Source organism: Physella acuta, unplaced genomic scaffold (genome assembly GCF_028476545.2).
Source record: "Physella acuta isolate Inbredline_101_S28 unplaced genomic scaffold, ASM2847654v3 ptg000900l, whole genome shotgun sequence".
Taxonomy (NCBI): domain Eukaryota; kingdom Metazoa; phylum Mollusca; class Gastropoda; family Physidae; genus Physella; species Physella acuta.
The window spans coordinates 273,314-300,682 of record NW_026732417.1 but is presented as its reverse complement, the minus strand read 5'-3'; the positions used below and the strand labels follow the sequence as shown (position 1 = coordinate 300,682).

General features: G+C 33.6%; 2 protein-coding genes across 3 annotated transcripts; one reads left to right on the top strand and one right to left on the bottom strand.

Annotated features, from left to right (window-relative positions):
- Positions 1-299: 299 nt before the first annotated feature.
- On the bottom strand, positions 300-12,857 carry LOC131953014 (sec1 family domain-containing protein 2-like). Of its 2 annotated transcripts, XM_059315993.1 has the most exons (16): positions 12,701-12,857; positions 9,879-10,078; positions 9,302-9,520; positions 7,973-8,119; positions 7,308-7,382; positions 6,875-7,006; positions 6,322-6,494; positions 5,595-5,697; positions 5,105-5,232; positions 4,571-4,795; positions 3,329-3,425; positions 3,043-3,106; positions 2,679-2,781; positions 1,695-1,850; positions 1,274-1,406; positions 300-860 (listed from the first exon to the last, which is right to left on the bottom strand). In XM_059315993.1, exons 2-16 carry the CDS (start codon positions 10,053-10,055, stop codon positions 774-776), a joined length of 2,019 nt encoding a protein of 672 aa, XP_059171976.1. In that variant the 5' UTR covers positions 10,056-10,078; positions 12,701-12,857; the 3' UTR covers positions 300-773. The 2 variants fall into 2 exon arrangements, with proteins under 2 accessions (XP_059171976.1, XP_059171977.1); XM_059315994.1 differs by lacking the exons at positions 9,302-9,520; positions 9,879-10,078; positions 12,701-12,857 and adding an exon at positions 8,747-8,774.
- Positions 8,097-27,369, top strand: LOC131953016 (uncharacterized). The gene is made up of 15 exons (XM_059315995.1): positions 8,097-8,188; positions 13,533-13,669; positions 14,490-14,664; positions 14,828-14,945; positions 16,601-16,795; positions 17,743-17,930; positions 18,202-18,375; positions 19,193-19,467; positions 21,473-21,609; positions 22,535-22,696; positions 23,026-23,152; positions 23,437-23,702; positions 23,833-24,053; positions 25,308-25,404; positions 26,187-27,369. The coding sequence occupies exons 2-15, from the start codon at positions 13,534-13,536 to the stop codon at positions 26,592-26,594; spliced, it is 2,679 nt and encodes an 892-aa protein (XP_059171978.1). The 5' UTR covers positions 8,097-8,188; position 13,533; the 3' UTR covers positions 26,595-27,369.

Genomic DNA, 27,369 nt, shown 5'->3' with positions numbered 1-27,369 from the left:
TTGGATAAAACTTATTAAAAAATGTGTACATATTTGTAATTTATCTTGTAAATATTTTGAAAATTGTACATTTTGTTCTCCATTTTGCAATTGTTTCATCCATGTTTTAAATTAAGTGAATACATTACAATAACTGGCTTTTATCTTGCTATTTGCCTATCAGATTATATATATAAATTTGCTGTTAAGACCTTGAGAAGAAACTTTTTGCCTTCTATCAATTGGGGTCCAGTTAGTACATTTCTGATTGATAAACAAGCCATTAGTAATATTAATTTCAAAAATAAGTTTAATGCAAGATGAAATATTTTAATTGATGTAATTTTAAAGCCTACTTGAAAAAAAAGTAACAGGAACAATAACCCAACATATTTTATATTTTAAAAACATTCAGGAGTTGTCTGCACTTGTCTTCCTTACAATTACTTACAAAAACAGTTTTTCTTACCTACACCAGTTCCCACAACCACACATTAATCAAACACCATAATTCATAAGCCATGCTAATGCAACAACCATCCAACACATCAGTTAGAAACTGAGTTGTAACAACCATTTAAAATCAATGACACTAAGTTAAGTAATTTAGCAACAAGTAATATCACAAGTCAAATGCTAATGAAAAATGTTATTATCTGTCCAGCTTCAAGTAAAATATATTTAAATATACATAATATCTATATCACACATATTAGTTATCTCAATTTAAATTTGTTACACACAAAAATAACAATAATTTCACATTAAACTAAGAAAGAGAAAAAAAAAATGAGCTAGGAATTAAAGTTGATATTATCTGCAACAAACAGGGATTCTAGAGTAGTGTCTTTATTTGACAGTCTAGTGGCGCCTACAAGAACCTGAAAAATATATGAACAAATTGGAACAACAGACCCTAATATTTCAGTTATTCTTGATAATTTTAATATATGAATCTGCACTGTTTCAGTAATTATCAAGCATATCTAAATTCCTGTATAATAAAAATGTACACATATTTCTAATACACTAACTGTATAGTAAAAATGTACACATATCCCTACTACACTAACTGTATAGTAAAAGTGTACATATATTTCTACTACATTAACTGTATAGTAAAAATGTACACATATTCCTACTACACTAACTAATTAGTAAAAATGTACATATTCCTACTACACTAACTAATTAGTAAAAATGTACACATATTTCTACAACACTAACCGTATAGTAAAAATGTACACATATTCCTACCACACTAAGTGCAAATAACCATGTATCTATCCCATACCTCAAACTGTGGTTTCGCCTTGTCCACCACCTCTTTGATCTGCTTCACCTCCCCTGCTGTGACACCCCCAATGAAGAACAGCAACAGTAGAGGTGTGTCCCCAGGTCGGGGCTTACCTGAGCCTTTAAAAAATCTGGAGAAGATCATTTTTGAATTAAAACACTTTCACAGTTAGGTGGTATCCAATAACATGAAATTTGTATATAAACCCATAGGAATAATGGATTATTTTCATTCATGAACAAAATGTTACAACCTACCCAAAACCCTGACTTCAGAAGATTTTTACACTACAACCTACCCAAACCCTGACTTTAGTAGATCTTTACACTACAACCAACCCAAAGCCTGACTTCAGTAGATCTTTACACTACAACCTACCCAAAGCCTGACTTCAGTAGATCTTTACACTACAACCTACCCAAACCCTGACTTCAGTAGATCCTTCAGCCCTCCAGATTTGCACTCAATATCTGACAGATCAGGCTTGCTGGGGTCCACGATCTTCTCCAAAATTTGACGTGCCAAAGACTTGACACTGGTGGGTGTCATATCATCCCCTGGGTCCAACACTGATCTAAAATAGCAAAAAAAATATTTGTTGCATGACAAGTTCAATGGAACGTCCCTATTCTACCCAGCTCTGATGTGTAACTAACTCACGTTAAAAAAATTTAAGCAGCTGGGCATAGTTCCGACCACATTATCCCTTCCTATGCCAAGGTCAAGAAACATATGAACCTTACTTCATCTGCCCAATGGATCGCAAGGTCTAAAGAGGAATTGTTTTTTTTTAAGTTTACAATTACCTAACCTCAAATTGTATAAGTGAGCCAAATTTGAGATGTCTATCACTAGCCCAGGTTGCAGGTTATATGTTTGTAAAAATAAATTCATGAACCCAAACCGCGGAATCCATATTGGTTAGATCAAACATTTTCAGAAAAACATTAATTTTAATAGCTATTTTCATTTTTTTAAATGTATGGAGTAGCACTTGTTTTGGTTCTTGAAACTAGAAACTCCTCTAAAAGAAATATGTCAAAAAACTGATCATTAGATTAAAAGTCCCAGACCATTTTCCAAATTTACTTAAAGCAATTTCCTTAAAGAAAAAAGAAGATGGTGTTGGATGGGCCATGTACTGAGATTGAAGTCAAATGAGACTCCAGCAATGGCGCTAAACAGGACTACACACTGGAAAAAGAAACAAGGGAGGCCTAGAGAGATGTGGAGACACACAACTGACAAACAAACTGGCAAGAACCGGAAACAAAAACTTTCGGAGAATGGCCACAGGTGTGTTGGGTTTTGACGGGAAAAGACAGATAAAACTAGATCAAACAGTATGGATCTTGATAAGATTAGAACATTACTATATAATATCTCTGTAAAAAAAAAATACCTAAATTGTTGTAAGTCGCTCCTTGCAGTTGCAACTGCATCCAGTTTTTCCCAAAGCCTCTCTATAAGATCAGCTAAAATGCTGGAGTTTACTGTGTCTCCAACTGGATAAAATACAAGTAACAAAAATGAAAAAAAAATACTGGAATATGTTCAGAATAATGTTTCAGTATAGACATATTTGCTGCTTATTAAGCCTTTTAAATAAAATTTTTGAGGTAATGTATCAGTTATTTAGACTATTTAAAAGTGAGATTATTCAAAGGTAGTTTTTTATTTTTTATTTCATGAGTTACACAATTTATTTATGGTTAGGTGATTTCCTTAAAAATAGAGTATAAAAATATTTATATAAAGTAAGTTACCAATCTGTCTAACCAGTGGAGGCAGATTATCTGTGTCATCTAATATCCATTTAACAAACTGTTCCTGTTTAGATAAACAAAAAGATTCTTTATTTTAAAAATCACAGTGAAAACAACAATGGCTGTGTAAATAAAAGTTCTCATTTATTATTTATTTAATCAATTACAATGTCAATCTTTTGTAAATCATTCCATTTCTTAAATTAGAAATTAATTTTATAAAATTTTATATTTTTCATCATCACACAACAGAGAAATTAATTGAACGACTGACACAAAAACTTACCCTCAATGTTTTTTCCTCCTCTTCATCCCCACATTCCCCATCAGATACAGCGTACATGTAGGTGATCAAACACAAGACATCATCTAGTGTCAAGTTTCTGTGGACATCAAGCTGTTAGTTAAGGTTTAACAAAATGTGTGGGTGAATATTGTCAAAGTAGAGGCATAAATTGAAATGGAGTGACTCATTTAAAAACAGAATAGGTATAAATCTTACTGTAATCTTGAAAGTATAGGTACAGTTATAAAACATGGATGTGATTCTAAAAGTATAGGTATGATTCTAAAGATAGTCAAATCAAATTTTAAAAGATATATACATTTTTATTTGTATAACAATATATGTGTATTAAAATGTACGAGCCGGCCCGCTGCATAACATACGCCGCTATTTAGTTGTTTCTAATTTTCAATAATTCATAATTTGTGAATTCGACAGTACCAACGCTGACACTGAAAATATTTCTTTAAAACACTATAAGTAGCTTGTTAAGGACCATAACCCCCCCCCCTTCCTTCCCCCCCCCCCCTACGTTTAAAATCGTTGGCTCTGCTTGTAAACATTTAGAGTGAACACAGCTCACTAAAACCATGTAGGGGTGGGGAGGTAGGGAGAGCGTTTGCAGCTTGTTTTCTAACGGCTCGAAGAAGAGAATTATATATATAGATAGCTATCTATATATATAATTCTCTTCTTCGAGCCGTTAGAAAACAAGCTGCAAACGCTCTCCCTACCTCCCCACCCCTACATGGTTTTAGTGAGCTGTGTTCACTCTAAATGTTTACAAGCAGAGCCAACGATTTTAAACGTAGGGGGGGGGGGGGGGAGAGGAGGGGGGGGGGGGGTTATGGTCCTTAACGAGCTACTTATAGTGTTTTAAAGAAATATTTTCAGTGTCAGCGTTGGTACTGTCGAATTCACAAATTATGAATTATTGAAAATTAGAAACAACTAAATAGCGGCGTATGTTATGCCGCGGGCCGGCTCGTAGTTCTTAAAGAATAAGTAAAGTATTAAAAGTATTGGTATATAGAATAATAAAGGTTCAATAACAAAAGAAGAGATATTGTTTCAGAAGCATAAATTAAGCAGAATTTCAACTTTAAAATTACAAGGCAAATTTATATGAAGTAAACAAAATCTTTGTATAATTTTTACATGTGTGAAAGTATAAAACAGAAATTGAGCTTTGCCTAATGTTTAAATTTTATTTAATACAAGTTTTTCAAGTATAAAAATCACCTTTCATTAGCTGGTTTAGTCATTTCCTTCAAGATCAGCTTAGATAACAAGGCTATTGCACTGGGTGTTGTATCATCCACATAGTCTGCGATGGTTTGGGTCAGGTTTTTTTCTATCAGTACAGCTGTGTCGTTTTTACTAGAAGATGGATGCTTCAGAGCTTGGCTGGTTGCCATGGAAACTTGAAGCAAATCCAGGTGCTTCATGATGAGTGGATATTTACCTCTGAATGACAAAAGTAAATTAAACAATAAAACACTTTACTTAAGTTAAACTAAACAGAGTTGATGTTTTGCAATATACTATAATTAACTAAGATATACTCATAAAAAAAAAGAATAAAGCCAAACCACAGTTTCATTTCTCATTAAACAAAATGTTAAAACAGGTTTTAATTTTACTTCTTAATTATAAATATTTATTTATAAATAATGTAGTATATAAAACACATTTTTGATAGCTATCATTTAATTTTTTTAAAACTCGGTTAATATTTTACTAACATCCGTAAAAACAAAAGTGGACACAACTCACTTAAACAGAGAGGCTGTAGATTCTAATTGATCTGCAGTGACCCTGCCTGGCCTGCCAGATAAATTTATTGGAAGTTTTTCAGCAGAAGCTGCCTCAACAAGCTTGCGGTTCACATCTAATATCGCCTCCTGTTATTGAAAAATTGTTCTGGCTAATTACAATATTTACATGGCAATATAAGAAGTAGTTTTAAAGACTAGAAAAACTTGTCTTATAGACTAGTGTAAGTGTGTATGATGTACTGTGTTAAGCATGTATTGTGTGCAGCATTATGGTGTGTAGTGTTAAGTGTGTGTATGATGTGCAGTGTTAAGTGTGCAGTGTTAAGTGTATATGGTGTGTAGTGTTAAGTGTGTATGGTGTGCAGTGTTAAGTGTGTATGGTGTGCAGTGTTAAGTGTGTATGGTGTGCAGTATTAAGTGTATATGGTGTGCAGTGTTAAGTGTATATGGTGTGCAGTGGTGTGTAGGTTGTGCAATGCTCTACTTACCTTGAGCTTCTTGTGAACAAGTGGCAAGAGGTGAGTGGGTTGACTAGAGCAAGAGGTGGGGGACAAACTTCCAGGGAGGATAACTCTAGCGAACTGGTTCGTGCTACACAAAAGACAAAATGTTCATCTATTTATTTATCATACGAAATATTAACAATAAAAATGGCTGTTACTACATAAAAGACAAAATGTTCATCTATTTATTTATCATACGAAATATTAACAATAAAAATGGCTGTTACTACATAAAAGACAAAATGTTCATCTATTTATTTTAAATTTATCATACGAAATATTAACAATAAAAATGGCTGTTACTACATAAAAGACAAAAATTTTCATCTATTTTTTTATATGAAATATTTGCTGGAAAATGGTAGTTGTTAGGTATAAGACAATACAATCTATTAAGATAAAACATTGATTTATTCAGTTTTTAAATGACATTAAATTGTTGAGCTAAGTGAAGGCTACAGTTTATCTGAAGATCTAAAAATCACATCATTATCAAACAGAATATCTCATCTAACCCTCTGGATTGAGGGAGGACCTAAATGAACTACATAAAGAAGCCCTGAGTTATTTTCTTATAAATAAAGGCAAATTTCATTCTCATCCACTTTTTTCTAGCCTAATTATATAACATTCACCTGATGACCTTAGTGCGGGAATGCAAGTCAAGTAGACTCTAAGTAAGTAATGCACGTCAACTAGTCTCTGTACCTACCAGATGACATTGGTGAGGGAATGCACGTCAACTAGTCTGTCTGTCTGGTGCCCAGGTAGCGCAGGTAGAGTGTTGAGCAGCTTGTCCAGCAGTGTGTCCAGCTGGTGAGTGACGCAGGTCGCCAGGTCCAGGCTACGGTCTATCAGCACAAGGGACGCCCTGTTCTGGACAGTCTGAGGGAAGGACATTAAGGATCCGAATTGTAATTGTTATAATCTTGTATGTTAGAAGAAAACAAAAGTCAAAACTGTTTAAAACAATTTTAAACCATGATATATAACTTAAGTCAGACTGAGTTTGATGTTTTAGCCAACCAAACTAAAAGTGTTTAGCTGACCTAAGTGTTTTAGCTGACCTAAGTGGTTTAGTTGACCTACGTGTTTTAGCTGACCTAAGTGTTTTAGCTGACCTAACTGAAAGTGTTTTAGTTGACCTAAGTGTTTTAGCTGACCTAAGTGTTTTAGCTGACCCAACTGAAAGTGTTTTAAATTACCTAAGTGTTTTAGCTGACCAAAGTGTTTTAGCTGACCTATCAAAAAATGTTCTGACTAACCTTTCTCCGAGCTCTCGCAGGAGGATAAACATCCAACTCTGTAGCAACAAGTCTGCTTGTATTGCCAATAAAATAGACATCTTCCCTTACATCTATACACTGGAGGAGAGCATGGAGTCCACTTGCTAAAGACTGAAACAAGAAAATGACGCTACACCAAATGTTATTCTTAAATTAACTTAAAATCTCCATATGAACAGGATAAATTACTGATACACAAAGCACCTTCTTTAAAATAGTTTCAATTATCAGAATTATCTAGACTACTAGGAGGAAGTCCTGGAATACCATATGTTTCTTTTAAACAATTTAAAATAAATATCATATATATATATATATATATATATATATATATATATATATATATATATATATATATATATATATATATATATATATATATATACATATATATCCTTAAGCACACAACTACCTTTAATTCAAACTGCAGTTTCTCCGGTAAATGATGCATCTCAACATCTTTCAATTCCTCTAGAGGTTTAGAATCCTGCATGAAAAATTTTTTATATGATTAAACTAGAATAATAGTTTTGTATAAATAGATGAGACTTTTTATTTGACTCATCATATTTTAGTTTGTATTTAAATACATGTCTAAAATACTTTCAACCAGGTTTTTTTACAACCTTTTATATTGTTTTGACAAGGTTGCCAACGAGTAATAATGTTTATGTTTAATGTGCTGCACATAAACATCATGGGACATGGTGGTCAGACAGTAGAGCGCATGACTGCTACACCAAAAGTCTCTATTCCCAGACTTGAGTCCATAGAATGTCCCTGAATCCAACGCAGCTAAAAATGAACTGACCACACTTTCCCTTCAAATGCCAATGTTATAAAAACATTAACTCTACTTCATCAGGCTTATTGATTTCCAGGTCTGAAATTTTAACATTATTTAAGCTAACATTTCTTTAACTTTAATAATATTATTCCTTGGATATATATTAATTTATACCTACCGACAAAGTTATTTTTTTTTTAGTTTTATTATAAAAGTTATTTATATCGAGCAAATATCTTTTTTGAAAATGTTTTATGATAGCTGTCAGATGAATAAAGTATGTGACTAACTTTAGTAGCACTCCTGTACTGATAAGCTATCTGATTCAGATCTGTAGACAATAGGGGGAAGAGGTGGGAGAAGGCAGGGGAGATAAACAAACCCGGACACACTTCAGCACCAAATAAGGGAATATGAGTTATCTCAGCTGTATAATTCTGAGGATTGGAAAAGTTATTATTTAGTCAGACAAACAAAATTATTTAAACAACACCAGCAACAGTAAAGTAAGAGGTGATTTTTTTCTAAGTGTTTTAGTTTACCTTTTTCTTTTGTTAATTAAAACTTCACTACTTAAAGAATTAACATGAATACCAAATAGGGTCAATGTGGTTGTATGGTAGAGATTTCGACTACTAAACCAAAAGTCTAGAGTTCGAATCCCAAGTTCATGTCTTTAGAATGTCTCTGAGTCCACCCCACTCTGGTGGGTACCTAACTCATGTTAGAGAAAGTAAAAAAATAGTGCTTCCCACGATGTGACACTATCTCTTCATATATGTAGGTCATTGAAACAGATGAACTCTACTTCATCTGCCCCATGTGTCTTGGGCACAAACAGGAAAAGATAATGATGATGATAAATTAAAAATTAACAACATAAGAATTAACATAAAACTTAACTAGTCAAACAACAATTACCACATTTCCCATCCATTCAAGTACTTGTTCTTCCATAAAAATGAACATAAAACTTAAATAACTAGTGAAACAACAATACCATATTCCTCATCCATTCAAGAACTTGTTCTTCCTTAAGAATTAGCTAGTCAAACAACAATTACCATATTCCCCATCCATTCAAGAACTTGTTCTTCCATAAAAATGAACATAAAACTTAAATAACTAGTGAAACAACCATACCGTATTCCCCATCCATTCAAGAACTTGTTCTTCCATAAGAATTAACATAATAACTTAAACGAGCCGACCCGCTGCGTATCATACGCCGCTATTTAGTTGTTTTTTTTTCTACTTTTCAGTAATTTATAATTTGTGAATTCGACAGTACCAATGCTGCCATTGAAAATATTTGCTTAAAAACACTACCCCCCCCCCCCCCATGTGAAAGCAGCCTCCTCTTAATTACCTCCTCTAAGTTTAAAATCGTTTCAAACTAAATTATCTGCCCCTAATAGCCGTCACCAAACCCGTCTCTGTGATTGTAAAATGTAAACAGAGTGAACACCGCTCACCAGATCATGTGGGGGTGGGGTGGGGGTGGTAGTGATAGTGATAGAGAGGAAGAGAGGGGACTGCAAAGGCGCGCTTGCAGCTTGTTTTCTAACTGATCCCAGAAGAGAATTATATATATAGATAGCTAGTCAAACAACAATTACCATATTCCCCATCCATTCAAGAACTTGTTCCTCCAGCTCCTCCAGGGCCTTATCACTGCTTGATTGAGCTGAGGTATACAGCTGTGGACTAACTGTTGTCATGACGATAACATACTGAAAGTGGCTCTGTGTGACCACATCTCTAATGATGTCTAGTGTGACTCCTGATAATGGGGAACTTGTCATAAAAACTCCTTTCTTCTGAGACCCTTGTGCACTCTTTTGTGATAAAAAATAAAGCAATGACTATTCAAAGTAGTAGATAGACTAAATTATTTTTTAAAAATATAATTTAAAATTGTGTAAATATTATCATGAACTTACAAAATAATAATTAAAATTAAAGTAAAACACTAAATACAGGTAAAAAAACATATTGCCAATATTATAGTGTTTAACTTAAGCCTAGTTTATGAATACAATCCAGAAAAAGTTCTCTGCAAAACAATACCTTAGTGCACTTTATTACAAATTACATTAATTGTTATAACTCTAGTAGCAATTGAATATTATATTATGTACACCACTGACAGTGGAACAACAGATTATACAATACATAATAATAAGAAAAAAATACCTCAAAGGAAGAAAATTCTCGCACATCAACGGCACCTGAAGAAAGTAAAATATCCACACCACCACTCCAGTGAAGTAGCTCCGCCATGCTGGAGTCCATATACACAACACCATGGTTGACCTTTAACCTCACTTCATTCCACCATTCACTGGTTAATTCCCACACAGACTTCTGCATTTTTATACCAGTATCCACGACATCTAATTTTGTTTTTTAGAAAACAAAGATTTATTCATTTGGTAAAAACATAAATGTAATTTTGAATTAGCCAGACTTGAACAAGCTTAATCTAGTTCTGGCCTTAGAAGGGATTATGATAATGTATTGTGATCTGCAAGTTATACAATGAGTCAAAGGGTCGACTTGAAATATGGTCCAAAATCCCATTGATACAGAGTGGGAAAAAAAAACAAAGAGAAAATATTTATCCGACTGATTTAATATTGTTAATAATAGTCTAGTAATTAACTATTAGAGATCTATATATAATGAGGAGATTATCAATCTACTTGATCTATAATGTGTCACCAAACTGTAAAATAACATAACAATCAATTAACTTTAACTTTGTTAGGGTGTCGCATGGGATTTTCAACTTCATTATTGTTTAAGAAGACTTAAACTTAAACAAAAACTGCATATAAAAGTAACGGATGATTTTATATTAGAAACCGATGTCTGATAATAATAGACTCTTCCAAAAATAGGTGTGTTAGGTTGTTAGTAGTATTGTGATCTCGACTGGTTTTATGGTTAGAAATTAGGGTTAGGCGTATTGTACTAGATTGTAGGAAAAAAAGTCACAGGAAAAAAAAAACACAGGGAAAAAAAACACAAAAAAAAGTCACAGGAAAAAAAGTCACGGGAAAAAATTCACAAATATATATTTGCATGTAATGTGTTAATACTTTTATGTATTAAATATTCAGAGAGTGTAAATTAACTTAGGATTAATTAAATGTAATGTAATGTGTGTAGCTTGTATACGCATGGTAATTTTTATAATTCATCTAAAAATATTTAGTATCAAGTATGTAGATTGTAATTATGTTAAACATAATATTAATAGCATTTAATAGAATTAAGGCCGATGCTAGCCGGAATAAGATACGCATGCGCAATGGAGAGATACTACGATTTGCCATTGCGGCGATGTTTTTGATGGTACTGCGCATGCGTGTGTTTACAACCGCAGAACCCTAACACCAACCCTAATCCTATCCCTAACCCTAGCCCTAATCCTATCCCTAACCCTAGCACTAGCCCTAATCCTATCCCTAACCCTCATTCTATGATTCTAGCCCTAACCCTAGGTCACTGCGCATGCGCAGAGCTATCTTTTGCTGACTAAGTGGAGACGTTGGGGAGAAAAAGCTTCTTCCGAGTAGTCACTTCGTAGAATTAATGTTCCAACGTCCTCGGTTTTCATCGTGTTTTTTTAAAATACTAACATTAAATTACAGTGAAATGGTAAGTTCATCTGACTTGCTGCTCAACTCATCGAAACAATAGTTATGATTAGTTCAACCACCTTTACAGCCCACATTTATCAAACTCATTACATAACAAAGCATGAGATCAAAACAGAAAGCAGACAAGGTTCAAAGGCTGATATTGACACAAAATGCCAACCTAATTTATTATTAAAATAGCAAGCCATGTTGTGTGTAATAGACAGTGTACAGTGTAATGTAATGAAATGTGTATTTTAGTTAGATCTAGTATCATCTAGATCTAGATCTGCCTACTGGCCTACTATAACTTATAACTATCAAACAATATTTTATAATATCATCTAGATTTCTAAATCTAACTAACAAACTACCAACTTCAACTACCAAAAAAATTGGTAGGTAGTGACTAGTAGTACTAGTAGTGTAGTAATACCTAAGATCTAGATCTAGATCTAGTAGTAATAGTATTATATTATATATAGTACTACAGTACTAGATCTAGGTAGTAGGTATCCGTCCCGTCCAGTAACCTAGCCTAACAGTCACCCCTTTTTACTTTCTCGTATATACGAAGTATAGAGAAAGTCTTGTAATCGTGCAAATAAAAAAAATCGAGATTTTTACAAATCTCGACGTTTTACATCTCACTGATATGGAAAAACATAATTTTGCAATCTTGTCCGTATGTCTGTGTGTCTGTCTGTGTGTCTGTCTGTGTGTGTGTGTGTAAACACGATTACTTGAGTACCGTTACAGCTAGGTTGATGAAATTTCATATATAAGTAAAAAAAAAAAAAGTATTTTATCAAAATCGTAGATCCGTATCAACTTTTGAGCGATTTCCGATAACCAGAAGTGGTACTTTTCCTACTTTGAAATTTTCAAAAGCCTATAACTTGAGTACTATTTCAGATAGATAAACGAAATTTCACATGTAAGTAAAAGATCTAATTCTCTACCTTCTGTTAAATTTTGAGTCATTTCTGTTGAAAGGAAGTAGACTAGTAAATTACGCTACTTCCGATTTCTCAAAAAACTAATGTAAATTTTTAAAGTGCTAATAATATCGCGCACTATTATGCACTTTTTTTATTTAGCGTTCACTTGGTGTGCAATTCTTTTGTCTACGAGATTTTATTCTATTTTTAAAACTTTAAGTTTTAAGTATTTAAAATGGATTAAAAATCATGTCTATAGCCCGAGTTTCCATCCCCTGTTATTTTATATAAAAATATTCGAGAAAGCTTAGGGGAGATCACTCCCGGTTTATTATTTTAAAGAAGATTCTCTACGACACTGGTAAAAAAATTCCCCCAAAATAACTTACCAATACTGACACCACGGCAATAGTCACGCAATAGGTCTTACTTTTAGTGAATTAGTCTTAGGAAGTAAAATCTATAGACTCTACTTTTATTACATCTAGAATCTAGATTTAGATATCGAGTCCAAGTCTAGTCTAGATCTCTAGAGTAGAAGTCTAGATCTACTTAGTAGGATTTTGTCAACGTAGTACTAGATCTCTAGATCTAGATCTAGTTCTAGATCTACTGAACTAGAAATATATTTGAGTGGCTTCCCTTGAAAAACCATGGAAGGGAGATAAATATTATTAAATAACCATTTGTAGATAAATAAAAAAAAACAGTGGCCTAACAACAACAGAATATAGAATTCTACTATATACTATATAGGCTATAGTGAAGTATAGTGAATAGCAATGATGGCAATAAAATGAATAAATACTGATTTTTAAGAAAAAGTTATTGATCTAGATCTGAATGAAAATTGCTGTTAAAAACTATATCTAGATCTAGATCCAGGCACTATTAATAATATTATTTTATGTTTTAAGGCAGTTACTACAGGTAATGCTGTGTCCAGAATCCAGCTCCAATCAAAAAAAGTATTGAAGAGAAGTGTTCAAAAAGGCACTTATTGTTGGGGTGGTTAGAAACACCTCTCCCCCCCCTTTTCCATAGACCCCCCCCCCCCCCCCCCCCCAGAATTATTTGTTTCACTGTAAATTAAAACTTTTGGTGATGACATCATTTTTACAAATCTAAAATTTCTAAAATGACAATTTGATGTTATCCATTATGGAGTAGATTCATTTTTTTAAACTTTTTTCTTTTAGACTACTAAAATAATTGTTCTTTTATTTATAACTTTATTAAAACATAGATCTAAATGTTTTCAGGATGGCGCTAACTGAGAAAGATAAAATAGTGTTGTCAACTCCTTTTGGAACAAGAGAAATACAAGTTCTCATAGGAGACATCACTAAATTAAGTGTAGAAGAGAAAGTTGACCTTGTATTTACTTCTGCATTTTGTTGTAAGTTAAATTTTTTTCTTCAAAGGTTAATTTTCAAAATGTTTTTAAAATAGATGTGTTTACAACAAAGTCCAAAATGTTGTGTTACTCAGGAGCACAAAAGTCAAATTTAAATTTTAAAATTAATATTCTTGATTTAAGTTTTGAACACAATGCTATCAATTAAATTGTGTATACATATTTATTACATAAATAATATATATATGAAGTGTCTTATATTTTACTGTCAGGAATACAATCTATATATATAATTCTCTTCTGGGATCAGTTAGAAAACAAGCTGCAAGCGCCTCCTTGCAGTCCCCTCTCTTTCTCTCTATCACTATTACTACCACCCCCACCCCACCCCCACATTATCTGGTGAGCGGTGTTCACTCTAAATGTTTACAAAGCTAAATGTTTACAAATCGTAGAGCCCTAGAGCCGGGTTTCTATTAGGTGCAGATAATTTAGTTCGATTTTAAACTTACAGGAGGTAACTAAGAAATAACTAAGAGGAGGCTGCTTTCACGGGGGAGGGGGGGGGTGTAGGGTCGGGGTTAGGGGAAAGGGGGGGGGGGGGGTTAGTGTTTAGTGTTTTAAAGCAAATATTTTCAGTGTCAGCATTGGTACTGTTGAATTCACAAATTATGAATTACTGAAAAGTAGAAAATAAAACAACTAAATAGCGGCGTATGATACGCTGCGGGTCGGCTCGTAATATTAAAATCCTCTATATACATTCTGAATCAGAATATTTTTATTAATAGGTAAAATATATTATTGTCTTTCTGCAGAGTATTTTTTTTTAATTAATTTTTAATGTTCTGTATTTTTATAGGTGACTATAATCCAGTTCCAGGAACACTAATTGGAAGCTTAAAACAGAATCTTAACATTTCAGTGAAACATCTCGCCTCATCTAAGGAACTAGATTTACGAACACATTTCTCATGCTGGGTTTCACAAAAACTGGAGTCATATTTACCCTTTAATCGCTTGGCCTGCTTTGAATAGTTGGTTACTTTTTCAATTCTCTTTAACTAAATTATATCAAGAATCACAGGTTTTTTTTTAAAATTTAATGCTGACAAAAACATTCTCATAATGTTTTTTGTATATTTTTTTTTGTAATTTTCAATCCAAATTTTATTGTTGTAATCATTTTTTGATCCATAGTGACAGAGGTTCTGGCAAGCTAACAGAACAGCTTTCCCAAATGTTTCGGGCCATGATGCCTATCTTCAACAGTAAAGAGTCCAGTGTGATAACTCCCCTTTTGGCTACAGGAAATCAGGTGACTTATTCAAGACAGTTATGAATTTTACAGCAATAATGTATTGATATTATAAACTACGAGCTGATCTGCGACATAGTATATGCCGCCATCTAGTTGTTTTATTTTCTGCTTATCAGCAATTCATAATGTGTGAATTCAACACTACCCCCTCCCGCCCTCCCCCTCCCTCCCCCTCCCTCCCCCTCCTGCCCAGTGAAAGCAGCCGTTTACAGACAAAGAAAAGATCAATCAGAAATTGTTACTTCCCCTTTGTTTCAAATAGTTTAATACTAAATTATCTGCCCCTAATAGCCATCACTAACCCGGCTCTACGATTGTAAACATTCGGGGTGAACCACAGCTCACCTGACAGATGGGGATGAGGGTGGTGGCTAAGCTGCGTGGTGTTTTCTATGGTCTCCATGAAGAGAATTATATATATAGATTAACAATACCAAGTACAATGTAGAGGATGCTCCACAAGGAATGAAGATGAAACTATTAACAATTTATTTCATTTAATTATAATACGCAAATAAAAAAATAGGAATTATTTAATGTAAAATTTATTATAATAACCAGTACAAAGTTTATATATGATAAGTTTTATAAAAAAATGTTAAAACTGTATAGATGGCCCACCAGATGTTGCCAATGATCTAATCAGGTCCTGGATCTAGGATTCACCTTGTCTAGGACTGGTGTGTGTGTTCTGATCGGACCCATGGTTGATTATATGCCTAGATGCCTATGTCCTAACCATGGACTAGTAGCATTCAGGCCTGTAAGCATTTTTTTTAAAAAGAAAAATATGTAAACCCGCACAACCAGAGGCAGTGCGACCATACACATAATGTTAGCCTTTGGTTGGGTTTAAATAGCCCTGGTTAGCTGTGTAGTACATGATGCCATTCTCACCGATACATCCACAGTCAAATTTAACATTGTTCACCACAAAGGGAGATAATAGATAGGGAAAGATGGGACTAGGGTTAATCAGACATGGAACCATGTTTTACCATGCACAATGTCATCACACATTTAAACATACCTCATTTAAACATTTGCAAATATGGCAGTTTTAACATGCTTTTTACAGTGCTGAGAGAAGTCAATTTTTATGATTTAAAAATATTTCAATTGTTTAAGTAGTATGAAAATCTCCAAACATGACATTTTGATTATTATTGACTAGCCTTACATACATAATTGTTAATTGTATATCTGATATAGCATGTATTATTATTAACTCTTAGGTTTAGTACTAGGTTTTAATTATTTAAATTATCTTTAATATAATTCTAACTACACAAACATGTGGGTCCGATTAAATGTGAAATTCTGTAAATAGTCACCTAAAATATATATATATATATATATATATATATATATATATATATATATATATATATATATATATATATATATATATATATATATATATATATATATATATATATACACTTATTACTTATGAATAGTAATCTTTTGGGTCCATCAGCTGTATGGAGAGAGTTGACCTGATGCATGGGCAACATCTGGCCTTTCTCAACTTGCTGCCTAGGACTTTGCTTGGACTTCCATGGCATTAGCCTATAAATTCACATCAGCAGTATAATGCAATATTTAACAATCTACTCTCTTGTTTTGATTGAAATATTTATATATTACAGGCCCAGTCTTATACAACAGTAATGGCAGGAATGGTGAATGCTGCATGTGAATGGATCAGGGCTGGGCTACCTCTCCAGTGTTTGAAGATAGTTTTGTACTCAACCAATCCGCTAAAGCTGTCAGAACGAGATGCAAATTGCTTGAAGCTTTTCAGTGAGCTGAAGCTTAAGTGGAATGAATTGGAGAATATGACGGTAATTAACCCTACCATATAGCTGTACTGAATTTTCTGTCATTTCCAAATTTACCCTCTATAATGCTGTACTTCCTTTTTTTTATCATCTGAAAAAATGTAAAATTCTATTCTGGAAAATAAAATTAATCCAATCATGGATTTTTTTTTCTCTTCAATGAGTTCATGTGTAAGGGAAATTTGAGTGCATCAAGTACAGTAGCAAAGGATATTAGTGTTATTTTGAAGAGAGAGAATCTGCACCAATAACTTCTATTAATAATTTTTTACTCATATTTAATTCTTAGTAGATTAGTAATTTAAAGCATGATATGGAATGTCATAGTGGAAAAGAAGGAGTCCCTGGCAGGGGGTAATATATCATGGGGGGGGGGGGGTAGATTCTTATTTAGCACCTTCATCTTCCTTTGGGCCAGTGCTTTTATAGCCTTGCCTTATTTCCTCAGATGTGTAGCACATCAGGCTTTATCAAAGCAAGTTCTCTGGTCCCTAAGTTGATATTTTGTCATGCTTGCTGAGATCTTTGATGGCAGGTACATGATCAGTTGGTGATGGGTTTTATAGAAAACATACAGCAGTCTTCATTTCACTGTACCCAACCATGTAGCTTTTGTTCTTTCAGCTTGTAAAAACTAGATTTACTCAATTGCACTAGGATTATTCACTGCTTTCTTTTGAATCCTTTTGTTATTCTGATGAATCATTGAAACATCATTTGTTGTTTTTTTTTAGTAACTTCATTTTATCATACCGATTTGTATGATTTATAATTTAAAGTTTAAAAATATCAGCATTTTTGTTAATATTAGTTTTAATGCCTTATAAAAGCTGAAATTAATTTTTATTCTAGAGGCCAGTATTACTAAGTCAAGGCTAAGGTTAAAGTTAGGATAAAATAAAAGCTTCAATATGCCTTACCTGCAATCAATAAGTGACATATTTTTTCAGGAAATGGACAGTAAGTTGTGTGATGTTTGTTTATCTTATGCACCTGAAGACGAACATCTCGCCAAGAATGTTGAAAAAAATCTGCTGAAGCACAGCTCAGATATTAGCATCCATTCCGACATCTTTGAGTTCAACCACAATGATGTTTGGCAGAGGCAGATCTACAATGTTATGAAAAGTTCTAAAAAGCAAGTACTTTATGTAAATTTTGTTAAATGCTACCTTAAAATTATAAGCTATACATTTACCTAATGTTTTGAGATTACTGTCTTGTAATATTTCATCTGGTATATTTTATTATACTTATTTTGTTTTGCTACCAGTCGTAATTTTCAGATTTCAATAAATTTAACGAAACAGTGTATTTGTTTTACATACAAGCAAAGCTAAAAATAATTACCACAGCTGATTTAAAACAAAATATAATTTGTTGTTCAAAATTATCTTATTTGTTGCCAGAATTATTGTGATATTAACTCCAGCCTACATCGCATCAAAAGAATGTCTAGAGCAATTTAACATTGCCCTCTGCTGCAATAGGCTGAGAAAAGAGGAACTTGTTTTACCTTTCTACATGCAAACTATATCATCCATTCCAAGCTACATGAGCATTGTGCAGTACTTAGACTGTAGGTGCGTATACATGTTTTCTACATTCTAGTCTCCGAAAGCACACTAAATTTATAAATTAAATTCTTCCTGTTATTTAATGTCATTTGACATACATTTCTTTCACATTTTATCGCCAATAAGCATATTTTAATTAAAGCATTTTTTTATTTTAAAAAATTAATTATTCAGTTTCAAGCCAAGCACCATTTCTGTTCTATTCTGTGTCAATTTAACAAGTGGCAGATTTTTCAATTAAATCCTTTTTTTTAAATTAGTTGTTCTTTTTATAATTTATGGTCTTAAAGATTTTAAAATTTTAAGCCAAATTATATTTTTAAAGTTGTACCAATATCTGCCAAATAAATCACCATGAAGAATATTTATAAACTGGTCTGAAAACAAAATACTTGTGAATATAGAGAAGACATCACTGAATGGTAGAGCTTTTGATTGCTTATTCAAAAGCTTCAATTTGTACATGAGAGGCATTAGCAACTGGACATAGTGCTGTCCACACAATTCTCTTCATATGCCAGTGTAAAAATGAAATAGATGAACTCTACTTTATCTGCCCAATGATTGACTTTGTTAACTTAAAAAACATCACCAGATAGTAATTGTGGCTATTTTACTAATCATGGTTGTTTTCCTGAGCTTAGCCCTAATTCTAGCCTTAATCATATTCCTAACAGAGATACTAGCAGAACTAAGAAACGAAGTAAATGCATTTTGTATTTTCATGTTGTAACCAGACAGAATAAATGTTAAAATTTCAACGGGCTTTATTACAATAGCCTATTTTACTTGTTTATTTTTAAACCTTTTTTTTTACCCTCAGATGTCTCAAACCAGGAGAGAATGTTGAACAAGTTTTAAACAAAGCCTGTGCTGATGTGATAGACTCAGTGAAGCATCAGCACATTGACACTGGCGTAGATTCCAATATTGATGACACAGACAAAGCTAAGCTAGCCAAGAACAAGAATATTGTTTACGATATTTTCATTTCCTACTCGCATCGGCATGTTAAAGAGCCCAAAGAATTGGCTCAAATATTACAAAAGAAAAATCCTGAATTGAATATATTTTTTGATGTGAATGAATTGAAAGCAGGTGGGCAAATTTACTTTTAATGCCTTTAGCTTTTCTTGGTCAATGTTATTCATTTTATTAGATATATATGTTACGGTCAAAGCCCGAAGTCGGCCAATGCTAGGATTGGCCGGCCAATCCGCGCATTGGCCAATATCGCCTCCCATAGGTCGGCCAATGTCCGAAACTTTGCTTGTTTTCGGCATTTGGCCGGCCAATCCACAGACTGGCCATGATGGACCGGCCAAAGTCTGAAATAGCTCTTGATTTCGGCCTTTGGCCGGCCAGTCCGCGGACTGGCCATGGTGGACCGGCCAAAGTCTTAATTAGAAGATCATCTGGCTAGGGACGACCGGCCAAAGTCCGAATTAGAAGATCATGAGCAGATTTTGGTGTTTTTTTTAATGCCGTAAGGATCTTGAAATTAAGTCTTTATCGATTATTAATTAAAGTAAATGACAGAAACATTTTTTATTGTACTATAGTCTCAATCAATCAATATCATCATTTGTTACAACAAGTTGAACTTTTATGGCATTTAGAATTACATAGCAGCTTATTATTTTTACACTTGCAGCGATTTGTTGTGCACTTAGTTGTGCAATTGCAGTGAGTGTAGCCTTGGCCCCCAGTCAATGATTGTGAAGATGCAATGGTTCGTAGTGATTTTTCCTCAGTGCCAACTGACGACAATAAGAGCAGTTTTTCGTGAAGAATTGAAAACTCACTTCTAGCATACAGTTGTTTTAGAACACCATGTTCAGTTCCTAATTTGTAGAAACCGCCCTCGACGCTCATGACAACTGCAATCACGCTTCGGGGATCACCGTGACCTCTGTCAACATCTGGAAAACGGATGCGTACATTGTCACCCACTTCACCATCTTTAAATTTTGTATTTGATGTTTTAAGCATCTTAGCACCTTGAGTTTGCAAGCCAGTATGAGCTGCTGATCTGTGTTCCATGATGTCTTTTTTGTTGTGACACAATCAGCAGGTAATGTTCCCTACGTACCCTTCGTCTGCTTCATTGGGTATTCCACAAATAGCATGGACATCGTTGCCACAGGATCCAAAAGAATGAGCTGCACTACAATGTTTTTCACAAACTATACAGAATCTGTTGGCCACATAATTGTCACGCAACTGGTCTGGACGTTCCGCCACGGCAGTAGATGTGTTAGCTGAGGATGTCGTTGCATTTATGGCAACCTCCATTTCTTGTTCAATGTTCTCAAGATCTTCCTCAGTATATATTTTATCGAGAGCCCATATATGGAAACTACACATGGATTTACATTTTTTTCTTTTGACAGCCATCTGCTAAAGTCTGTCTCATGGTCTGACGGCCCTTTTGATCAATGTCGCCTTGCATATAGAATGCTATATAAACAAGAGCTAAACAATACGTTACTCTCAATGAAACGCACCCAGAATAATGAAAATGCGATCACAACTTAGTCTAGATAGAACATTGGCCAGGACATACCGGCCAGTGCGCACATTGGCCGGCCAATGTACGCAATACGATCTTAGTGCTAAGTTCTTCGGGCTTTGGCCAAGAGAGCCGGCCAATGCGCGGATTGGCCAATCCTAGCATTGGCCGCACTTCGGGCTTTGACCGTAACATATATATATATAAAAAACAAATGTCATGTTTTACAAGACAATACAGGCAATGCTGGTTAAACAGTCAAATAAATAAGAAAAAGGTTTATTCAAAATTAAAAATAAAAACAAATGATGTTTATATTTTTGGTTTTTCAGAAGAAAAGTAACAAAAAAAACAAATCAAAATTTCTTAATAAATTGGGTACAATTTTTCATTAGCTAAAACATTTATATTTTTTATATTATATTTGCATGTAAATAGTAAGGTTCACATTGAACATCAAAATATGTGAGTTTTTTTTAAGAAACAAATGTTGTTTCACACGTGGACAATAAGGCTTATATTAAATATCAAAACACATGAGTTTAGCAGAGAAAAAAAGGTTGGTTTACTGTTTCTATTTATAACCACCAGGCAATCTGTGGCAGGAAGCCCTGTATGAAGCTGTGGACAAGTCTCATTGTGTGGTCACATTTTTATCTTCACCCTACATACAGTCTTCTACATGCAATGAAGAGTTCAACATAGCTCTGGCCAGACAATTAGCAAGGGTATGTTAACATTACAGCTGTTGGTACGACTTTTTTATCTTCTCCTTACACACAATGAAGAGTTCACTTTGGCCAGACAGTTTGCAAGGGTATGTTAACATTACAGCTGTTGGTACCACTTTTTTTATCTTCTCCTTGCACACAATGAAGAGTTCATCATAACTCTGGCCAGACTGTTTGCAAGGGTATGTTAACATTACAGCTGTTGGTACCACTTTTTTTATCTTCTCCTTGCACACAATGAAGAGTTCATCATAGCTCTGGCCAGACTGTTTGCAAGGGTATGTTAACATTACAGCTGTTGGTACCACTTTTTTATCTTCTCCTTACACACAATGAAGAGTTTACATAACTTTTGCCAGACAGTTTGCAGTAAGAGTAATACTTCAGCTGCATTTATTGTAAAATTATTTGCCTCATTAAGAGCTACATTGCTCCAAGGGAGTTGTTGTAGAGCTTCAGAAACTATTGTTTGACTTTCATTATTTGCCTATTTAGGATAGGTGCTATCCATTATAAAGAGTAGTTTATCATCAGAATGTAAGCTACACTTCAAATACTTGAAACTGATCACTGTCATGCTGGTTTTTCCTTTCAACTAAAATGTCTGAATAGCTTTGACCTATACCATTTTAGAACAAAAAATATTCCAAAATAATATTAACTTTTTATCTTTGCAGGAATCTTTATCTAGTGCTTGTCCTAACTGAAAAATTAAAGACAATCCGTAGAAAAGGATTTACATCATATTTTTAAAAACAAAAAATATTCCAATTTATTATTAGTTTATTTTTGCAGGAATGTTTATCTAGTGCTTGTCCTCAGTGAAGAATTAAAATCGATCCCTAGAAGAAGATTTACATCAAATTTTTTTAAATGAAAAAAAATATTCTAAAATATTTTTAAAAACTTTTTATCTTTTCAGGACTCTGTATATCTGGTGCCTGTCCTCAGTGAAGAATTAAAGACAATCCCCAGAAGATTCACCTCACTGCCGTGTATTAGTGTAACACAGGAAAATGGCAACCTTGACCTTCTGGCAGATGAACTTGTTCACCTGGCCTTGAAAGCTAAAGAGAAGCCACGTGTAAATTTATTTTTTTCTTGCATAAGCCACGTGTTAAATTTTGAACATGTTTGTTCAGCTAGAAAAGTTGGTGTCAGGCTGAATCATTTTTTTATAAGGATTTTAATTGCTGCTTTCTTAACCGCTTGCCTTTTGTTTTACAATTTTTTCTATTAACTTTCTTAGCACTCAGAAAACTAATATCAGAAATTTTAAAAATGTTCTAGTAACTTAAGTTGAAAAGTATAGAATTACTATTTAAAACAACAGAGTAGATTTTTTATAAAAATGCCTAAATAAGTAACCACGTTGTCCTATGAATAAAAGTTTTGACATTTTATTTATTTTAGAGCCCAGATGTAAAAATATTGAAGAATAAACTGCAAGTCAGACGAGGAATGGAGTTTAAAGAGAAATTTCAGTTAGATGGAGGCCATGTTGTCAGAAAAGTTATGGCAGCCAAGGACAGCTTAAAAGGTTTGAAACATTAAAGGATGTTTAGCTAATGCTGTAGAGTTTTGTTGTTTTTTTTTACAACACTCTAAATTATAGTTCTCAAATTATTTGAAAATTTTTGTCAGATATTTGATTTTCATTGTGGAGTTCATTACTTAAGTACAAATAGAGCTGATATTTTATTTTCTAATTAAAGCTTACTATTTTACTAATCATAGCTTACTATTTTACTAATTAGAGCTTACTTAATTACTGATTAAAGATTACTAGTCTAACGACAACATTATTTTGGTTATATTTTATAGGAGAGGTTGTATTCAGCTATGAAACAGGTCACTTAAATCTGGCAGCAATAACAGCTGCTATCATGAAGAAAGAATGCCCAGGATTGGTCTGTCACCTGCAGTCTACCAACCAATCAGAGCGAAGAATGCATTTAGACACAGCTGATTTAGTTGTCTTTTTTATCTCAGACCAGTTTATAACTTCCCATCTTTTAGTTGAAGAGTTACACACAGTGTTATGCAGACAAAAGACTGTGAAAGACAGAACTATAATATATCTTATACAGGTTAGTCTTTGAATTTTATACTTAGCATTTCCTAGAATTAAAATTTAAAAGAGAGATTATCAACAGTATTTAAGGGTCATTGTATTTTTTTGTAATGTTTCAATACCATGCCCTTTTATTTTATTTTCAGTGTGATCACAAGGCTCCTGTCCCATTCTACTTTCACATGCTGCCTTTCTCTGTGAGCCTTGATGACATCATGTGGCGCCAGTTAGAACGAGCAAGCAGCAACAAGAATCCTCAGTATAAAGTTGACATTGATGGGATGGCTGGCACATATCGTTGTCTGGCCTCTCAAAATCTGGCACTGACGGCTGCTGCGCATGATGCAGTTTATGTACTGGCACAAAGGTAACTTACACAATAGAAGTAAAAATAGAAGTCTTTTTTTCACGCCAAGTGTTTCTTAACCCTGAAAGCGCACCAAGCCACTATCGTGGCTTTGCTGTTACATAACTTATAACACGTAAGGCCAAGTGGCGCACGCTTAAAGGGTTAATTTACTGAGTGCTGTTTGGGAAGTTCTTGCAAGTATTTCTTGCTTTGTTCCCTCATAAGATACGATGGCGCTAAGGTACTTGAATGCGTGAACTTCCTTCAATCTTTGGCCATTATGCCATTTGGGTTGTTGGTTATGATCATTGTCTTGTCGACATTGATTTCCATGCCATATGTTGTTGATATTCTGTCCAATGGGTGTGCTAATTCAATCACTAGCCTTCACTACCTGCTATGGCATCTCTGTCATCAGCATAGGTTTGTAATAATCTGTCTGCTGATGCTGACTGAGCCAATTTGGTCTTCTAAGGCATCAGTCCAGATCCTTTCTAGGTAGATATTGAAAAGGATGAGAGAGAGCAAGCAGCCTAGCCTGACGCCTATTGTTGTTCTATAGAAATGTTGAAAACTACTCTACTGGTTGCTCTCTCGTGGAAAATTGTAAATAATTTTTTGGAGGTTTGCGCATGTTGTACCATGGTTACTTGTATTAAATTAAAGCAGTTTCTATGACCCTGTAGATCTGTGACTTCCTGCTAATGAAAGGATTTTGTGGTCAGCACAAGTCACAGCTACATAAGCTTCCATAAACTATGAGCTGGGTACCCATCAGTGTGGGATGGCGTGGCCTAGCGGTAGAGCCCTAGACTGCTAAACCTAAAGTCTCAAGTTTGAATATGGGTTCGAGTCAGTAAAATGTCCCTGAGTTCACTCAGCTCTGATGGGTACCGAACTCACATAAGGGAAAGTAAAGGTGGCTGGGCATAGGGCTGACCACACTGTCCCTTCATATGCAGAGTGAATCAGGTGAACTCTACTTCACTTGACCCATGGACTGTCAGGTTTTAAAAGGAAACTTTACATTACTCAGTGAACTGGATTAGTTTTGTGATATTTTTTTCAGCGTTGGTTTGAGGTCTACTCTAAAAATATTTCCCACTAAGTTTTAATGTGTTTCTTACCTTACAACTTGAGCAAAAAAAAAATTTTATCTCAGAAAAAAACTGATATAATAAAAAAATATGCATGTGAAACAATGAAGTATAAATTTGTTCTATTTAAAATTACAGGGCTATTGTGTTAATTGAATTATTTTAAACTTTCTAGTGGTGTAGATGCAGCTCTTCCATGTAGTTTGGACAACATAGTTAAACTGGACAATGATATTTCTGGGTTACAAGATGACCAGCTAGTGGTACACGAGGTTCGTCAGTGTTGAGAAAACAAGTTTTATGATTGTTAATCCTTTTTTTTATAAATTATAAGAGTTTACCTAATTACATTTTTATTTTACTCAATATGAATATTATTTTATAAAGTTTTCATTTATTTGAAAAAAAATTATATTTATTCTAAAAATAATTTTTAAAAAAAAATAAAGTTTAAAGTCTAAAAATAGTTTTGTAACATTTAAAATAATAGTGATTTATTATTTAAATAATGAGATTGCATGGTTGAATGGTATTGCATATAACTGTTAACCTGAAGTCTGAGTTACAACCTGGTGTCAAGTCCATAGAACATTCATGAGTCCACCCAGCTTCCATGGGTATCTAACTCACGTTAAGTAAAGTAAAATGGTGCTAACCACATTATCCCTTTATATGCAATGGTCACTTGTCACAAGAACAGACATATTAGTCAAAAACATTACAGTTACCATGGAAATAAAGTAAGTAAAATGCCCTTTCAGATGAGATGGTCTATTATAAAGCTCACTTGTAACACTGACTTAGGAATATGAAGCAATTGAGTGTTCACTAGTATGCTCAATTTTCTTAAGTTTCCCCAACTTGAGTTATTCACTCTTCAGAGCTGGATGGACTCTCAGAGACATTAAAAAATTATCTCAAATTTTCTCGTGAAGTCATTGAGTGCTCTCCCCTTAACCACACTTTCACAAATAAACTGTGTTATAAACTACATTTTCTGGTGCAACAATTCTACAGTGTATTTTGTGTATTTCATTTATGCTCCTGCTTTCAGATTGCCGTCAAGCTTACCCCCCAGTATCATGTGACCAGAATAGAAAACCCTCTGCTAGACACAAAACAAAATGGAGACTCAGCAGCCACTCCTCTAAACACAAGAGATAACAAGAAGGATAACTCTTCACAACACCTGAAAAATAATAGGACTAAACAGGAAACAGATCTGCAACCACATGATGCCATTGGAAAAGATTTCCCTGAGAACCAAGGAACTGTTATTTTAGGTGTATTTACAAAAGATGAAACAAATAATCAATCAGTAAATAAAAAAGCTGAAACAAATACTAAATTAGTAGACATAAATACCAAAGACGAAACAACTAGGTCTACTAAAACATACACTACTGCAGAACCAAAGTCACAAAGTGAGAAAAAATCAACAAAGTTTTGCTCTGTTCTGTAACCATACAAATAGATATTCAACTTTGTTCTTTAATCCTCAGGAACTTTAATCAACAAAGTTTTGCTCTGTTCTGAAATCATAAAAATAGATATTCAACTTTGTTCTTTAATGCTCAGGAACTTTGTTGCCCTGTAATCCTCAGGATATTTTTTCTGTTCTTTAATTCCATAAAATAGATTTAGATTTATATGCTAGAAAACACATTTTGTGGTAATTTTATGTTTATTTAAGATTTTTGAAAAAAGTAACAAAATTCACTTGTACTACAGAAGAAGTGTTTCAGGTGTTGAAAAGTAAAATAGGTAGGCCTAATAGTAATAGTAATAACAGCTGCTCATTGATATTAGCTATTTTACACTAGAAATTCTGAGCTATCCAGCAAAAAATTCAATTAAATCATTTCATTTATGCTTTAGCACGATCACAAAGTACCTATTAGACCTCAAACCCTTTATCTTAGGTCAATTTAGTCATATCTCTGACTAAACACAACAAGATAAAGGGGAAAAAATGTGGGGTTTTTTTCATTATGAAGCCACATGCAAGTTACATTTTATAAAAATAAATGTTATAAAATAAAAACATTTGCATATCATATATAGGCTACTCAATTATACTGTTAATATGATAAAATTATTTATAACCTGTTTTGGTTTTTACTTATGCCAAATTCCTGGATATTTAACTGTGTTTATTAACTTTATTAACTTTTAAACTTATTATATTGTCTTTCAATTGTTTTCTATTTACTACAGATAATGTACTATAAAAGGAT

What these genes read in the sequence shown, in the direction of transcription:
- LOC131953014 (XM_059315993.1), bottom strand. Translation starts at nt 10,055, where the DNA reads ATGCAGAAGTCTGTGTGGGAATTAACCAGTGAATGGTGGAATGAAGTG. An exon ending in AGTACAGGAGTGCTACTAAA is followed by an intron (nt 7,383 to 7,972) that starts GTTAGTCACATA and finishes TTTTTCATGCAG; the next exon opens with GATTCTAAACCTCTAGAGGA. An exon ending in TCCACTGGTTAGACAGATTG is followed by an intron (nt 2,782 to 3,042) that starts GTAACTTACTTT and finishes TATTTTATCCAG; the next exon opens with TTGGAGACACAGTAAACTCC.
- LOC131953016 (XM_059315995.1), top strand. Translation starts at nt 13,534, where the DNA reads ATGGCGCTAACTGAGAAAGATAAAATAGTGTTGTCAACTCCTTTTGGA. An exon ending in AGCCAAGGACAGCTTAAAAG is followed by an intron (nt 23,153 to 23,436) that starts GTTTGAAACATT and finishes TATATTTTATAG; the next exon opens with GAGAGGTTGTATTCAGCTAT. An exon ending in ACCAGCTAGTGGTACACGAG is followed by an intron (nt 25,405 to 26,186) that starts GTTCGTCAGTGT and finishes TCCTGCTTTCAG; the next exon opens with ATTGCCGTCAAGCTTACCCC.